This window comes from Typha angustifolia, chromosome 2, assembly GCF_048772165.1.
Source record: "Typha angustifolia cultivar Huaian chromosome 2, ASM4877216v1, whole genome shotgun sequence".
NCBI lineage: Eukaryota > Viridiplantae > Streptophyta > Magnoliopsida > Poales > Typhaceae > Typha > Typha angustifolia.
In genome coordinates, this window is record NC_133240.1 from 1,789,726 (window position 1) to 1,808,471 (window position 18,746).

At 36.5% G+C, this 18,746-nt stretch overlaps 1 protein-coding gene across 1 annotated transcript; it reads left to right on the forward strand.

Moving 5' to 3' along the window:
• Positions 1 to 1,441: 1,441 nt before the first annotated feature.
• On the forward strand, positions 1,442 to 17,277 carry LOC140770803 (uncharacterized). Its single transcript, XM_073112085.1, has 13 exons — positions 1,442 to 1,595; positions 1,707 to 1,821; positions 1,905 to 1,983; positions 2,073 to 2,148; positions 2,229 to 2,312; positions 2,409 to 2,513; positions 9,960 to 10,040; positions 10,164 to 10,228; positions 15,413 to 15,482; positions 15,556 to 15,633; positions 15,915 to 16,012; positions 16,103 to 16,238; positions 16,779 to 17,277. Exons 1-13 carry the CDS (start codon positions 1,542 to 1,544, stop codon positions 16,923 to 16,925), a joined length of 1,188 nt encoding a protein of 395 aa, XP_072968186.1. The 5' UTR covers positions 1,442 to 1,541; the 3' UTR covers positions 16,926 to 17,277.
• The last annotated feature ends 1,469 nt before the right edge of the window (positions 17,278 to 18,746 follow it).

Genomic DNA, 18,746 nt, shown 5'->3' on the forward strand with positions numbered 1-18,746 from the left:
CTATCTCAATATTATTGGTCTTTTTGCTAACACGGTTTGCTCCTTTTGCTCTCTTGTTAATGAAAGCATCTTGCATCTCTTTCTTCACTGTAGGGTGGCCCATACCCTTTGGAGGTGGGTCATGCCTCACCTCGCAATCCACTTTACCTTTTGGGACAACTAGGTATAAATGGACTAGCTCTTTGAGAGGGAGAACCTACTTAAGTACTCTTGGGTTTGGCTCGTCGCTTTTATTGCTGCCCTCTTATAGTAGATTGGAGGATCTCAATCGCTTCTTACTAATGATTATCTGGAGAACACTTTTGTCAGTCACATGAAACTAGTTTCTGCTAACTGTATGGTTCGATAGGAACCTCCACTCTCTGAGTGGTGTAAGGTTAACACTGATGGCTCTTTTGTGAGCCAAAAAGATCTAGTAGGGGTAGGCTTCATGGCCTGACGGGCTAATTGTATTCCTTTTCTTACAGGGGTTAGATGCAGAGTGTTCTTGTCAGCCCTTCAAGTGGAAGCAGTTGCAATGAAGGAGGCCCTCGTCAACCTCTAGATAGAAACATCGGGAACCTCTAGGTGGAGCAGACTTGCAGATACTGGTTCAAATGGTCGATCTTAGATGCTAACCGACTTGGTCGGTCAAGTCTTTGGTTGATGATATTTTTAATCTAACACTCAATTTTGAAAATTGTAGAGTTACTTGTATCATTAGAGAAGCCGGTCATGCTACTGATTGACTTACAAATTAGGATAGATCTTTAGGCTATAGATGTACTTAGAATGAGAATTTTTCTTCCGAGTTAATTTCATTTTTGGTCTCCGACTCAAATAGAGTTTTTTTTGTACCCATCGAAGTTGATTTATAAAAGCTTCTTGATTTTTTTTTCAAAAAAAAGTTTCTAGAAAATAGACGGCTTTATTTATAGATACTAAAAGAATAGATTTCTTTATAATATAGTCAATGTATAGGGGTGCTATTTGTAAATTCTTGAAAATGTAAATAATTAAAAGGCACGGTGCGAATTGTAAATTCGTGAAGACGCATGACGTTAAATGAAATTTTCCTACAATTTGTTATCTAGACAGGTCAAGAATGCACTAAATCTCCTGCAAACTACTAAGCAGTGGATCCTCCGCATTAGCGAGCGTTACAATGTCCTAATATTTCCTTTCGTTTCCTTTCCGATCCTATCCGAAGGTGGCTCCCACCATCTAAGGATTTATTTCAAGTTAATTAAATTAATAATTGTATTAAGTAGAATTTCCACTGTCTCCCTCGGTGTCATCGAAACCGCAAGCATGCTCCGAAGCTATTTCGACATCACCCCCACAGTTCCAAATATAGCCCTAAACATTACTTAATTTCTCCATCATATCCTCTACCTATTTTCCGCTGAATTAATCAGGTCAATCTAGAAGCAATTTCTTTCATTCGGAGGGTAATTTCGTCGTATGAATATCTCCTCCAACTCTACATAGACGAGCGCTCTGTCTCTCTCTCTCGTACTCGCAAGTCACAACCACTGTAAGCTCCTCCTCCCCGATACCAGATGTCCCTCTCTCTCTCCTCTTCCTCCTCCGCGCTTTTTGCCTCCTCTCCTCAGGTACTATTTCGGCCACGAATCCTTCCTACACTCTTCTCGCTCTCTGTATCGAGCTCAATTTTGCTTGGTTTCTCTTTGTTTTGATATCATTCGGTTCGATTTCCACCACAGGTGCGACCGTGGGGTTCGTCCGTTAGATCGCCGGCGAACCTTCTATTTTGTCTCCAGAGATCGTTTCCGAGGGTACAGGCTGCCGCCGGGAATGCCTCCTCTTCTGTCGACGCTGGTATTCGATTGATTTGTTCCTCATTTGATCTTGGTTTTTGAATACTTTGTTTTGAATCTAGATCGTATGATTGGTTTTGCCAGATTTGAGTACTGAGCTGGACGCTGTGTCAAGCTTTAGTGAGATTGTCCCAGATACTGTAGTTTTCGATGATTTCGAAAGGCTTGTACTTCTAGTGCACAGTTTTTGTGAAAGTGTTGAAATTTGTACCAATTTGATGTTTTTCCTACTATTCTGGTACTGGATTTCAGGTTTCCTCCGACAGCTGCCACCGTTAGCTCTTCGCTCCTCTTGGGTATTTGCAGTCTTCCAAGTACCAAGTTCAAGGTGAGCTGTTTCTGGAACCAAGCGTTTATTGGAAATTCTTAGTATATAAGAAGGTTTATATGGAAGATTATGTGTTGTAGAGTGCGATAGATACGGCATTGGCAGATACCGAATGCTATGGGCGAGAGAAAATGGATGACCGGATGTCCTGTTTCACAAACAAGGTTGGTGGTGGCATCCTGCGTTGACCTGTCTGCCTTGAATATAAGTTGAATTTCTTGTTGTGAGGAGATAAATGAAACTTCTCTGTTGATTGGCAGGCATTTGTTAATGTTGGAGCTGAACTGGTCAAATTAGTCCCTGGACGGGTATCAACCGAAGTGGATGCTCGTTTGGCCTATGATACACATGGAATAATTCATAAAGTATAATTACTTTTCCAGTTTGCATCTCGTTTCACTTGCAGCTTTACTAGTGTTGGTCATTACTGGGTGGTTGATGATCTAATTTATTTACTCTTTCTCAGTTCATACAATATAGTGACTTAAGCTATCTGCTATCTGCTATCTGCTATCTGCTATCTGCTATCTGCTATCTGCTATATGCGGCCATATCATTTTCCGTACATGCACTCTCTTTAGGTAACTGATCTCCTAGGTGGTGGAGATGAGTAAGACTAGTAGGCAGAAGTGCAAGCCACTATCTTGTACAGGAAAGGCATAGCAAAAGATTACAATTTAACAGTAAAATATGGTGCATAATCATACTGAGCAAACATTCTTGCATTACCTCATTTGAATTAAACTTGATTTGCATTTTTGACATAACATCCAAGTGGAATCCTAGTTGGAGCCAAAGTCAATTGGAAAACTAAAGGTTATGGAGTTGAAGGATCATGAAATGTAGAACCCAAGTCTTGAATGTTAAGAGTCAAGGGAAGCGTCATGAATGTGGTAGTCAAATCAAAGGGTCATGGGTTGTAAGTTAAAAGTCATCTTTAAGTTTATGAAAGAGGTTGTATGCATCCATTTTGTTCGGATTAGAGAGATAAAAGAACAAATAAATAGATTGTGCCTATTGTGGTCTCTTCTAAATAATCCCCTAGGAGCTAGAGCTGTACATCTCTAACCCTTCTTTTATGTGTCTATGAGGAGAAAAGTTCTTTTGTCTTGAAAATTGAGATGTGTTCTCAACCACCTTCCTCTAATAAAGTTGTATCAGATCTTCCTACAAAGCATATATTGCTTCTGCTGCTTCTAACAATCTCATCTTGTACTTGATGGATGCTACATTAAGATTTTGTCCTCATTATACTAGATTGTTTTTGTGCAATTGCATAATCACGTATTCACAAATGCTTCAGTCCTTTAATTTGTTTAGTGCTATGTTGCTCAGCAACAAATTAGATGTGCAGTGGTATGGTTTGAAGTTTTGTGACTTCTTTCTAAAACCTTGAAATTGAAATTAGCAGTTGTTTTTAAAGCTATCAAGGCAACCTATGTGTATGCACTGTGATGGTCACCCACAAACTGATAAGAGTTTACGTTACCAAATTGATAGGCTATGATACCAAATTGATAGGCTCTAATATCAATGATAGGCTACGGAACGATTACTTCAAGATTTGAATTTATTGCAGGAAGCAATCCGCACAATCGAGGAAAAATATTCACCAAGTATTCTCCCGTAGTCATAAAATTACGAAACCAAGTGGGATCAATTCATAACTCCTTGATCTACACTTTTCGTATTTACGCCCTCCGTAGATTCGAACTACAACTGGGACGAAAACATGATATAGTGCGGATGATAGTGGTGGTGAGGGGTGGAGTGAAAGATAGGATTATGGATGATAATGAAGATAAGGTTGGATATTGATGTTGTTTAAGGGATAAAGACAAAGTAGAAAAAGTGGTCGAGATCCCAAAGAAGAGGGAGGGATTGATAGACGAGGGGGATTAGAAGTTAGATGAATCTTGCCAATGATAGAGCCTCTAAAGCACCGAGAGAAGATAGAGAGGCAAGAAACCAAATAACCAATATTCCAATAGCATAATGTTTTTGGCTGCCATCCACACCTTTATAGAGGTTAGCCAACAAGCCAAAATAACAATTATTAACTCTAATTCCAGTAGACTTCCGTCGATCGCGTTCGAACGTGCCTAATCGCGTTCGAACGTGCCTAATTGCGTTCGAACGCACAAAAGGCTTTTGCTGTCGATGCGAACGCGATGCAGGCGTTCGAACGCGCATTTCGCATTATCTATTTTTGCAAACCTGATGTAGGCGTTTGCAAAGGTATTCGAACGTGACCTACAGGAAATTTATTTTAATAAAAACAAATAATTAATGTAATAAGAAAAGACTCGAACTAAGTGTATCAGCCCACCACGCTTTCTCCATCTTGCCCTCAAGTTGTAAAGTCAGGGAAACGCTCCAAGATGTCCGTCTCCAACTCCCATGTTGCTTCATTTGATGGTTTGCCAAGCCACTCAACTAGAATCTCTATCTCTAATCTGGTACCATGACGTCATCGGCGTCTAGCAAGTACGCGAACTGGCTTTACGATCTTTGCCTCCTCGAATGGCTCCTGTAGAACTAATCCAACGATCTCATGATCTCCAATATGCTCCCTCAGTAATGAAACATGAAAGACAGGATGTATTCTCAGACTCCTCCAGTAGCTCCAAACGATATGTAGATACGCTCTAATACCCGAAATAGACCAAAGTAACGATGTACTTACTTTTGATTAAGTATCGGACGCAAGGTCACCTGTCGATACGGTTGTACTCTTACAAACACCCAACTGCCGATGTCGAACTCCTGCTCCCGATGGCTGCAATTATAAACTTGATTCATGCGGTTTTGAGCAAGTTTCAGATGGGCACACAACCTCTTCAATATAGCATCTCTATTCATCAAAGCTAAGTCCACCTCCGCTCGATCTGCAGATGTTACTGGATCATAAGGGCGTAATGTCGGAACCGTGTGCCCATACACCACCTCGAACAGAGTAATGCTTATGCTGCTATGGTAGGCGGTGTTATAAGACCACTCTAAGAACTCCAACCATCGTCTCGGCATTTCTCTAACAAAGCATCTCAAGTACTGCTCAATGCCTCGATTGATCACCTCAATTTGGCTATTTGCCTGTGGATGGTAGGCCGAACTGAAGTTTAATTGAGTCCCCTACAATTTGAAAAACTCCATCCAAAAGTCACTCGTAAATACATGATTGCAATTCAAGACAATCGTGCGTGGCATGCCATGTAACCAAGCAACATCTCTAACAAAAATTTCAGCCATTGACTTGGTTGAAAATGGATGTGGCAATCAAGATTCTAAGTATCGGAATCGGGATCGGGATCGGCCGTTTGAAAAAACGATATGTATTGGCTGTATTGGCAGTATCGGTCGTCCGTATCAGCCTGTATTTTAATTTTTAAAATACAGAAAAATTCTTAATTTTTTAGAAAAATAATAATAAGATATAAATATAAATTATTCATATATAAAGTCTAAAAACTAAAAAATAAGTACTATTTTCTCAATTTCTATTTCTCCCCCCTTTCTACCACTCACTCTCTCTCTCCTACACAAATTAAAAAAAATTCTTACCTTCTCTCCACTAATTATCTTTTTTATCAAACTCTCTCATTAACTCTCTCTTATCAAACTCTGTCCCTACTTAACTCTCTCTCTTACTAACGCTCTCTTAAAACTCTCCCTCTCCCTCACTAACTACCATCTCTTTCCCTCTTTAACATAATTTTTTAATTTTTGTTTTCTCTCCATGTCTCTCTCTCTCCTCTTCCCTCTCCTTCTTACTGCTGCAACCCACAAACTCTATCCCTTTCTCCTCTCTTTCCCTCTTTTTCCCTCTCTTGCTCCATCTCTTTCTTTCTATCTCTTTCCCTCTCTCTTCCTCCTTCTCTTTCCTTCTCTTGCTCCCTCTCTCTTTCCCCTTTCTTTCTCTCTTACCCATGCTCGTCTCGGGGGGATTAGTCGATACGGCCGATCCCGACCCGAAACGAATCGGGTATTGGTCGATCCGGTTAATACCTGACCAAAACCAATCAATAGCCAGGGATCAGGATCGGCCGAAACTAGGAATCATGGTGACAATGCAGAAAAGTGCACATACTTGTTCAATCTGTCAACCATCACAAAAATAACGGAATAACTACGTACCAGTGGAAGACCCTCTATGAAATTCATAGAAATGTCTTCCCAAGCACGGTTCGGTATTGGTAGTGGTTATAGTAATCCGACCAGTTTTAATGTGGTTGCCTTAGCACTTTGATAGATTTCGCAAGCATAGACAAAACTTCTCACATCTCGCTTAAGTCCTGGCCACGTACAACTCTGTGATATCCTCCTATAAGTCCTCAAGATACCCTCATGACCAGTCTCTGGAGTTTGGTGGAATGCTCCAATAATTTCTGCCGCAATCCATCATTTGAGGGCACCCGAATGCACTCGCGATCTAGCAGCAAACCGCCTAGATTCTCCAATTCTGGATGGTGCTTCGGATCATCCAATACCTTCTGTAACAATCTCAAAACATCTGGATCGGATCAGATGTGCATGCATACCTCAGCTCGTCAAGGAAGGAAAAAGTAGAGAATATGTTGCGAGCTCGGCAGTATCGGGTTGACGCGATGGAGCATCTACCACTCTATTTTTAGTTCCCTTCTTGTATTATATTTTATAATCATACCTCAGCAATTTTGTGACCTATCTCTATTGTGCCGGAGTGTGAATACGCTGTCTTATAAAAATGGAAGACTCTTTTGATCAGTTCGGATAATGAATCGCCTACTAATTAAATAAGGCTTCCACTTTGTTACCGTATGCAAAATTGTCAACATCTCGGCTACATCTTGGGGATAACTTTCTTTTGTACCTGTGGATACCGATATGGCCTCACATTCGCCAGTGCAGCCCCGGGCACTATCTCTATGCGATGGTCCACCGTTCACCTTGGTGGCAACTCCTTTAGTTTCTTAAACAGTCCAGTAAATTTATCTAATAAATTAGACAAATTAATTGTGGTACCTGGACTCATTAGAGGCTCATCTCTTGTTGGTCCTAATTATAAAAGATAGGCCCAATCACTTGCACAAGGCAGCCCCACCATCGGCTGCATCACTGGAATCGGCGGAGACCGAACGCCATCAAGTCGTACATCTTTGTTTTCTTACTTAAATTTTATCCACATGCTCTGAAAATTAAAAATGACGGGTTCTAAACTTTGTAACCACTGTGTGCCAAAGATAATGTCTGCTCTTCGCAGCGTCAATGGATTCAAGTCTACAATGATGTCGTGTCTTTGCACCCGTATACCGACCCGGCGACACAATCTCTCCACCTGAAGCTTCGTGCCGTCTCCAAGCAACGTTAAACCCCGCGGTCAGTTCAGCATTTAAGCTCAACTTCCTCACTAACCTCTCGTCTAGAAAGTTGTGTGTACTCCCGGAATCGATGAGGATATGCACACAATGCTTTCTAATGAGTTCGTCCACCAGCAATGTCCTCGGTGCAAAAGTACCCAAGTATGCATACATTGATATTTCAGCTTGGATATCTTCCTCCCCGTCCTCCTCCATGGCCTCCTCATGGACCTCCTCTGAGCATTCTTCATCACCAACAACCTCATCGTCCTCCTCGAGATCATCGATGAGCATCACACTCTCGATCGGTTTAGAACACCGATGAGCGGGGGTGAAACGTTCATCACATCGAAAGCAAAGACCCTTCGCTCTTCGCTCCTCCACTTGGGCAGGTGTGAGAGTTCGAACGGGGGGTCTTGTGCCTCCTCTAATATCGGAAAGTTTTAAAGGTGGTCGTGTTCTTGTACTAGCAACCACTGTCTTTGAACCTGCAGAATTTTTAACGGGCGTTTTAGGCGCAAACCGCCAATCTTGGTTGCCTCAACTCGTTTTTGCTGCCATCTTGAGAGCCTTGTGCTTTCGCTCCATCCTCACAGCATTCTCAAAGGCCTTCTTAAAAGTGGTAGGATAAAGAGCACGAACATTTGCCTATATCTCCTTTCTCAGCCCTAAAATGAATATGCTCATCAATATCGGCTCGGGTCAAGGTGGCTCACAACGACTACTAACTCTTTCAAATTTTGCTTGTTACTCTAATATGGTTGTCCTTTGAACCATCTTGCTTATTGTGGCAGCAAAATCTTCATATGCTGCCGTCTCAAATCAACGTGTAATCCTTCTACAAAAGTTAGCCCAATCGATAAATTTTCCACGAATAATCGATCAATACCAATGCAATATCGTTCCTTAGAGGTGAAAGCTTGCCATTTGGACCTTTCTGTCCTCCGCTGTCCCTTGGCAATTAAAGTATTGCTCTACTTGAAACACTCAATCTGTTGGATCACCGTTTTGGAATTTTAGAAAGTCCAAACATGCAGTTCTCCTTCGAATAGCATTGTCGGGTTCGCGAAAGATCTTTGGTTTAGGTCCGAACCTTTGTGCTTGTTGATCTCTTTCTCTAAATCCTCGAATACGTCCATCACCATCTTCAAAGGGATCAACTTCATCCTCAAAGTGCCAATCCTCTTCATCGACGAAGCGCATCGATGCCGCACGCCTCTTGGGTTGCACGACCACCGGTCTTGGGTTTTGTATCGGAGGTGGGGGATGATGTGTAGGCATAGGTAAAAGAGGATAATTGACATTAACATATCGTACCTAGACCTGTGGGGTATTAGTTCGGTGTAGTCACACCGCTGGTCCTTGAGGCGCCGATCTTCGTCGAAGAGATGACGAAGCCGATCGGTTCATGACATATTTCTTTAAAGCATTATGATTATTCTGCATTGCGTCAACCCTATGCAGCAATGTTTGGAACATGCCCTTAAGTTCATCCGCCAAGCCCATTTTCACACCCATGGACGTTGATTGACTCGGTCCTACTGTGGTTGCTTCAAAGGAATCGACTTCACGGTTAAAGTTATTATGGATTAAGTCTTCCCTTGTCGGTATATTCTCCATTAATCTCCTTGTTGATACCATCTTCCTTGAAAAATGAAGATTTAGTCTTTCCAATTTGATATGATAATATTCATTGATATAGATAGACAATAATACAATATAAACAAGAAATTTGAGCCTAGAAAAATGAAGTCTTACACTTATTCATGAAATTTCATAAACATCTGAATTTACACTTACCTGTGTTCTTTATGTATACTTTATTTTTCTAAAATAGGCGAAAAAAAATACTGCTCCCAATAGCCAAAGATATGATGTTTGGTCGAATTTATGTTGATCAATTAGTCTTTTACATAGTTCTAAAATCAACTGTTGTTGTCAAGTAGTTTTGACTGAACTGAGTTGTTTCAACTTCAACACTAGTTTTGTATCAGTAGTTCTAAAGTCAGCTTCAAGTAGTTCTAAAATCACACATATAGCTTCCCAATGGACAAAGAGAGGATTATTGGCATATTTTATGTTGATCAGTTAGTCTTACGTAGGTCTAAATCAACCATTGTTCTAAAGTAGCTTTGACTGAACTGAGTTGTTTCATCTTCAACACTAGTTTTGTGTCGGCGCACTATAACTAATTAGACTAATTTAATATATATATTCTCTTCACTTCTCTAGTCTGAGTTGTAAGATAGTGGTTTAAATTCTCGTAGCTGATAGAATATTCTAGAATTATTACACAGTATATTGTTGATTAACTCATAATGAATAAACTTGCTAATGCTTTCCCCTCTATGGCTTTTTGGATGCTGCTGACCTAATTGTACTGCTGATTTATGTCTTCAGCATTTAACTAGCAAGTAAATTTATGCCATATAACTCCTATTGGAACGGGCTTCATATCTTTGTGTTACACTGAAGGTGCATGAACTGTTGAAGTTATACAATGAAGTAGAGGTTTCCTCACAGCGTCTACTCTTCAAAATACCTTCAACTTGGCAAGTAAGATGTACTGCTAATTCTGTTATTATTTGTTAAGTTTCTATCTTGGAAGACTTTAGTCTGGATAAACTTTTAGTGTGCTCTATCTTTTATTACTCTGATAAGTATTTGTTTCCTGTTCAGGGGATAGAAGCCTCAAGGTTGCTTGAATCTGAAGGAATACAGACACACTTAACATTTGTTTATAGGTACTTATTTGGATCTTTTTCTGTTTTAGATCCTTTTATTTTTGTTACTGGAAGAACTGAGCTAATGTTTAACTGGCTTCTGTAGAAGATTTATTATTGAAAAGTTTGAACACACTAACCATAGAGGTCACCAGCTACTTGATAGGGAAGCCAGTAGGGCAGATACATTGAACAAGTTGTAAACCTAGTTGCTATAGACATGCTTGAGTCTAATTGTTTATTGAGAACCAAGAAACAATATTTGGTAGTTGTTGTAGTGTACAGTGCAGAAAATGAGTTCAAGAATTATAATCCACATAGCTATACACACCAAAGCAGAAAAATAATGATTATAGCATGTAATTTAATAGAGCATGATCTCCATGCAGTTATGTCCATAATATATGAGGAATGTTGGCATCTAGATATTAGGACCATTAAGCATCTAGCTATAAGGAAAGTACACATGGATAGAAAGAATAACTGTGGTTATATATTTTATTCTATAAGAGTGTCTTGCAATTCTGAACAAGTTTGGCCAACTTACTATCTTTGATTGCAAGATTTGGGAATTGCGTAAAGTAATGGTTCAATATTTCGGTTTTGGATTGGTTGTGATTTTGATTCCGAAAAGAAACAAAACATTTTTGTTGAAACATCAATTTCAGTTGACAGTGGATCAAAACCAAGGTCAAAACCTGCAATCTTGTTAGTTTGGCCTTAAATAATGAGTTCAGCCTTAGTTAGGAGCTGCTCCCTGTAGGTTAAACTTTCCAACCATAGAAACTCTTATGGCTTGACAATTTCTGAATCAAACAAATTGTCAATATTCACATGCACTGCTCTCTGTATATGTGTGTGTGTATATATATGTCTGTGTATGTGTGTATGTATATATGTGTATATATATGTACATATATGCATACATACATATGTACATATATATGTATATTCATATATGTACACGAGTATATATATGCATATGTATGTATTTGTGCACATATTTACGTTCCTATGGAGCAGTTCATATAACTAAATGAATATTGAATCTCTGTTGAAAGATCTTTAATTTGCTACATGTCCATAAATAGCTATTGTGAAAATTGATATCACAATTCAAACTTCTTCATGTCTTAAATGTTCTCGATCGCCCTTCAAGATTCTTTGCCTATATAGAACTAGATGAAATCATTGAATGGCTTGGAGATTTGGAATTTTATTATTGAAAATTATAGAGATGGTAGAAGAATGAGGGGTCACAATTACTTTGTTATCAAAATAGTCAAACCATGGCTTGAAATTTCATCAAAAATGGGATGGATTGAGCGAGATTTATTGAAAACTAAATCCACAGCTCATTGTTTAAGTTTGAAATCAAAGTTCAAAAATCTAGATTAAAACTGGGATAGGTAATAGCCTCTCGAAAAAACGATATCTATCGGCCGTATCGACAACCCAAATTAGATTATTTTTTTATTACATATAATTCTAATTATTCTAAAAATTTAGAAAAAATGATAAAAAAGTAATAAAATAATAATTACTCGTATCAGAAGCTTAAAAATTAAAAAAACACTAACTCAAAACTTTAATGAATATTTAGTTGACTAATCATCATAAGTTTATAAATAATGATGTATAGTGCCTGGTGTTCCAAAGAATGATTGCATTATACTAGTTATATCAAATCACGCACTGAAATATATGTATATCCATAATTTCTCTTTTTTTAACCACTATGCCTCCTTGACTTCTCTCAGTAAAATGTTAAGAATGAGCTCACCGTTAGGTTTATCATCAGGATTATCAAGGTTATGGTAGTAGTAATTGTACTATCTCTCGCTGTTGAATAATTCATACCAGCCTCTTCTCTCGTCTTAGTCTCCTTCAATGCTTTATCTAATTATGAATTATCTCTATCATCTAATAATCTATCCTCCGCCTTTCTAATTCGTAGAGCCAAGGGATTTTCTTTATAAAAAATATGATTTAAATCAAAGCAGAAAATTAATTTATTCAATCTCTCCATTGTTATTCGACTATATGTTATGGTGTGGATCAAGAAAAAAGTAGTTTAATTTTTTTTTACACTGTGACGAAGACACAATTTGACCTAAGATTTTATTTGTTATTAGTGTCAAATTTGGTGCCTCCAATCTATAAATGGACTACTATTCAGTTGGACTGTTATAATATATAGTTGTAGTAACCTTAGCAAAACTAAATTACCCAACTTACAAATTATATCTCTCCATTTGAAATATGTTATTACATACATTTTATAAGAAACTAGTTAGGTTAAAACTTACAACAAATAATAATAAAATTATTTAATTGATTTATGCAAAAAATTTGTTTATAAATGTTAGACTCTAGTCTATCGATTACTCTCTTAACTCTTAGTAAAATTTTAGCATCATTAGTGATATTTGTGGAGAATTAAAATTTTAGATTAATAAAATATCTTATAGATATTGTAATTTTAAATTTGTAAGTATTCAAACTTTAAAATATTTATAAAAAATGTAAATTAGTAAATTAAAAGTATGCCTATCAGCCGCATCTATATATCTATGTAATTATTTATTCTATCTATAATTAATCAACTTCCACTACTTTCTATAATTTTGGCCACATTTTTTAATAAACTCTTTTGCTATGTCCATAGCCTCGTATAAGAAATTTATCTCAAATATATCGTCACTTTTTTACAAGTCATAATACTTTGATAAGGAGCACAAATACCACACTAACAATCATAATATCATTCCAAAATTCATTTCAATGAGTATGTTCTTCAAAATTCCACCTAAATTGTGATTTTTAGGTTTATAGGTTCAAATTTTTTATTTTTATAGACATTTTTTAACGTAAACATTTGCATAATCTTATCTTTATATCTCATGATGCTCTTCAATGTTAGAAAATGAGTGACAAATCTAGTGAGGTTGGATCTTGGTATCTCTTTATTATTAGTCATCTGTCTATGTAAATTAAGAACTCAACCACGGTTATATATAAATTTATCTACTTCCGATCTTCAAATGTGGCAATGTTAATTTCAAGATCTTTGATAATACTCTCCAACATGAGATCAAGATAATGTGTAAGCACATGACGTCTAATATAAATATTATCTTTTCATTATAAATAATTATTAAATAGCCTTATAATTTGCTTTATTATCAATAACCACTTAGGCAACTATTTTTTCACCTATTTCTTCTGCTACCTCATATATCAAATAAAAAATATAATTTGCACTTTTGAAATAAGTAATAGCATCTATAGACTTCAAAAATATTACCCCTATGTCAAGTATACTAAAAAAATAATTATATTTCTTCTATTTTGTGTAGTTCACCCATCAAATGTTAGTGTATAGCTATTTTTGTTTCAATACTTTTTAATGTCTCAATATAAGTGCGAAGTTAATCTATGTCCGGCTCAAAATATTTAGTAGAAACACTTTTTGAATTAGGAGACAAAATGTCATGCCTTGCTGATTTTATACATCCACCACAATATAATAAACTATCAACTACGTTGAAAAGAATATGATTGTAGAAGAAAAATTTAGAAATATTTCTACTAGTATTCTTCTTGGCATGTTTTGTCCTTTTAAGATATGTCTAGATTGTAGTCTGTGTGCAACCCTTTTTTCCTTCTTAAGAGATATATATTCATTAGTTCATTATTTTCCGACTATGCTATAAGGCTCCTAAAACTAGGAGTTCTAGAACTACTGCCCCATATTCTCTTTCTTTTTAAATGTGAACTTATCTAGTTCTTTGAAAGTGACCATCACTACTTCTCATCTCTTTCTTCTCTCTTTGCATATTTTTGTTCTCTTTTTTTGCCTTTCATTTGTCTCTCTTCATCATCCTTTTTATTATGTTCACTTCTATTATCATTAATGTTTTTACGATCATGTATTAATTATTTTCATTGTGTAAATTGGATAACCTTTTTTTTTGCCTATTAGATAGGCCAATAATTGTCTTCTAACTTCCAAACTAACTTGAGTGTAGGCTGTTATATTTTTTTGTTTTCTATCCAAATATATTTTAGACGGTTGATAGCATTACTTATTTCTTTTCCACATTAGTTATATTTAACATACTTTTTATCTTTACTAATAATGATGCAATATTACCAATTAATGTTGGTATCTTGTGACTTCTCTCTTGTAACCATTTTAATTTTAATGCAAATACTTAAGCAGAGATCAAATTAAAAATATAATTTAGAAAATTAAAAGATAAAATAATTTATCTCTATAATTTTTTCTTTAGTGATATTTAGTGAAGAGAAGAGAGTGAAAGAAGTGAAGAATCAAAAAGAAATTAAAAAAAAAATTCTGCTTTGGAATTCCTTCACCAACCTCCCGACTTCCAGAGGAAGTAGAAGTGGAAGATGATGCCATCTAATCAGTCCCTCTGTAACCAGTCATCCATAATATCAAATAGATCATTTTCTTCTTTGGTAAATGTACCAAAGGCCATAGACATTAGTGATACTCCTATGAAGTAAAGTAACTTTGTTATCTATCCATCAGCTAAGGGTCCATGAGTTTTCCTTATTGTATTTTAGAAGATCATCAAGTTGCTCAACTTTGTGATAGTCTGAAAATCAGTTTCTTATTTCATGTCCTACTTGTTCAATTTATTAGAATATTATCAAGCAGTTCATCTTTGTAATAGCCTGAAAATTATTTCCTCATCTCCTGTCCTACTTGTCCAGTTAAAATTGGATCGTATAAAATTTTAAGTTCTCACTGTTTTTCTAGAGATGGTAATCCTCTCAAGTGAAAGCTTCTGATAAATTCTTCCTACTACTGTAATGCTTGACATGTTTTCTCATCAATGTTGTACCTATTAGCTTTCATTTTAAAATTTGAACCCATAAGGATAATCGGAAGTATCTTTTCGCTATGAATCATGCATGTAACCATGTTTTTGATTTACTGTGTCTTCTCATTAATTGTTGGTATAGTCATGTGCTTATTCCCACATAAATATTGGTTCTCTCTACTTGTTTCAGAGGAACCTGATATTGGTAATATCCATTCTCTCTTGTTAAGTTGTTGAGACTCATCATGGAAATAATTAAATGACTTATCTGCCAACGTTGGGACTCTGTGCTGTCATATACTTCCTTCTTGAGACCTTCATGATCTTGTGTTGGCTAAATATTCTTATGCAGCTTTGCTCAAGCAGCTGCTGCAGCTCAAGCTGGTGCATCTGTCATCCAGATTTTTGTTGGTCGTCTGAGGGTATTTCTTTTCGTCAAGGGTTGCATCATCTTACTTTTCATAAGACGATGGGCATGATTAAAATTCATTACAGGATTGGGCACGTAATCATTCTGGTGATCCAGAGTTAGAAGCTGCTATCAGAAATGGAGAGGACCCTGGATTGGCTTTGGTCAGTTCAATTTTATGTTTTTTTTTAAAATTATTTTAGTCTATTCAAGTTAATATTTGACCTTTTGCATTGGTTGCACAACCAATTTTTTAACCATATAAAGTTCACCTGATTATCTGATGTAATCAGTAGTAATCATGTCTTAATCACATTTCTGCTCATATATATATATATATATTGATTGTTGAATTTCCTCACATAAATGACAACAAATCCTAAGTTCATATTCTTTAAATTTTCTAGAGGACAAAATGTTTTGACATCCTTATATTTCAATCCAGGTGAAGAAAACATACAATTACATCCACAAATATGGGCACAAATCAAAGCTGATGGCTGCAGCAGTTCGCAACAAACAGGATCTATTTAGCCTGCTTGGGTAACAAACTAACAATTGTACTCCTGTGGCATCTCTTATTTGTTAATAGCTTCTCCTATACTTAATATGAACAACATAACTTTGTTTTAGGATCGATTACATAATTGCACCTCTGAAGATAATGCAATCTCTGGAAGACTCAATGACTTATCCTGAAGAAAAGTATTCATTTGTGAGGAGATTATCTCCAGGATCTGCCAAGATGTACAACTTCACTGAAGAAGAGGTTTGTTCACATATTCTCTATTCATGTAACATTAAGCTGAAGCGGCACATTTCTGTAGCCCTAGCTTAATGCACGGAAACTTGCTTTTAGTCAAAAATATAATGTCTAGATTCTTTGTTTCCATGTTAGCATAGGCATGCCCTGATACTTAAAGTGATTGCGCAGCATAATCAGTGGTGGAGGTTACCTTTAAATGCTGATACAGTTCATCTATGAAGATCCCAGCTGAAGTCATTCAGTCATTTGGCTATCATTGCAACACCTTTAGACTGTTTAAAATTAACACATATACTACTTTGACATTGATTAGGAGAGGGAATACATTTTTGGCAAAGTAGATTGATCGTATCTTTCAAATGTCTCGTTGATCATCCCCTTGATATACTTATCCATGCTTTTTGTCAGATGCTACAATAGTTAGGAAGATGGCCACAGAATTTTGTAAAACATGCAATGGGCTTTTAGCCTATTTTACGACATAATTTCTGGCATTTCTGCTATAACTGCCCAATTGATGCACAATGTTTTTCATCATCACAGCTTGTGAAGTGGGACCAACTGAGCTTAGCATCTGCGATGGGTCCGGCCGCGGAAGAGCTTCTTGCTGCTGGCCTCGAAGGATATGTGAATCAATCAAGGCGTGTGGAGGAGCTTTTTGGGAAGATCTGGCCACCTCCAAATGTTTAAGTGTATTTCGGAGGGACAGTGTGTAGTTCTTCACCATTAATAAAGCAGTAGTCAGGCAGCCAACATCAGAATCCAATAGAGCTTTTCTTTCTTTCTCTTCCTGCATTTTCGTTGCTGCTTCTACTACATGTGTAGTGTCGGCAGTTTGTTAAACGTGTTTTTCCAAGAGGATCCCAACTGCAGTGATGTGGAGAAACAGATGCATTTTGGATGGAGGCTCCTTTGTCTATGTCACAATGTAGTGTTAGGGCTGCTTTCTTAAACAGTATTAAAACATTTAAATGATTCTGTTGATTTCTTCTTTTTTTCAATTTTTATGAATCCAAGCTCCAACAATTGAATCCTGCTGCTATTTGAATATAGTGACTGGATGACTTTTTCCTTTTGTTTATCGACAACATACTGTATAATAGTCCTAGAATATTTTAAACCACTTCCTTACAACTGACTACAACTGACTAGAGAAGTGATCAACAGTTTTGTTCGAAGACCAAAGTTAATCGGAATTTTTTTTTATAGATTCTTTTTATTTTTCATACTTGGATTGAGAAATAAAATTATTTTTGACAACGTGAGTTTTTGCAATCTCAAAAAGAATTCTATTGTTTAGGTCTCAAAATCTTAATTTTACTATTTTAGGAGAGTTTTTATTTATTTTTTAATAATTTTTTGTGGAGATCTCTCAGATTTGGAAGATTCTTTCAGATTTTGAATCTCTACTATTAGCTTTATCTTTTCCTGTGTATATCTCATTTTTATTATTTTTGGCAAAAGTGACGATTTTGCCCTTACGTTAACTTACATTGCTGACAGATTGTAATTTTGGATTTTTGAAGATTGAATAAAATTATTGGAGATTCATTTTCCATTGTTCTTGATATTCTTTGAATCAACAAGACTTTGATGCCCTCTATATTTTTCATTGGAAAAATCAACCAGATCTAAAGGTATTCCAATCCGACTCTTTGCAACCCTGCATCATATTGTTACATGATCTGAGTTCTTGGAGACTTTGTAATGCGACTCAACTGCATGCACTCGAATGACCACTACATTCATACAACAAGTGAATCAGTGAACACCAGGATTGGATCTTTCTCCATTCCTGTTGCATTCTCGACTTTCATGGAAGTGATATTTATGATAGCTTGGCTCTTTATCCTACTAAAGAAGGTTAGATTAAACAGATAGATAGAAAGATAGATAGATTGCTGCTTTGACAAAATGTCTTCTCCATTTGATGATCTGTGAGATGTGATGTTTAACTGAACTTTGTTGGTTGAGATTCCAGGAGTATTAAGCTGGACACAGACAAGAAATTGGGCCGTCTTTATCTTTCCTCAATTACAAGAAATAGAGTAGAAAAGTACTTCAAACCTATCCATCTATTGAATCACCTACTCTAAATATATTACTCTAAATACATTATGCATAGCTGACAACAGCTAGTTTCATTTCCATGCTTCATTATATCAAGATACATTAAAAAATCTTGGCCTTGGTCTTCTAGTAGTCTTTTTATATTTTAGAACCTTTGACAAGAGACCATTATAAATGAAGTCTCTGTCATGCTAATGTAAATAAGAGCTTGGTTGTTCACTCTCTACTAGGTTTTTTATTTGATTTTGTATAACCACCTGACACGATCTTGAGTAAATCTTGTACGGTCATTGATATCATACATGTGACTGTTTGGGTGTGAACTTAAAATGCCAACCAATTTGAATTGATCTAATAATTTGTTATCAACTTGCCGGTTTAATTATGCCCCAGTTAAATTTTGCATATGTTTATAAATTTTGTTGGTAAATAATTACGTGT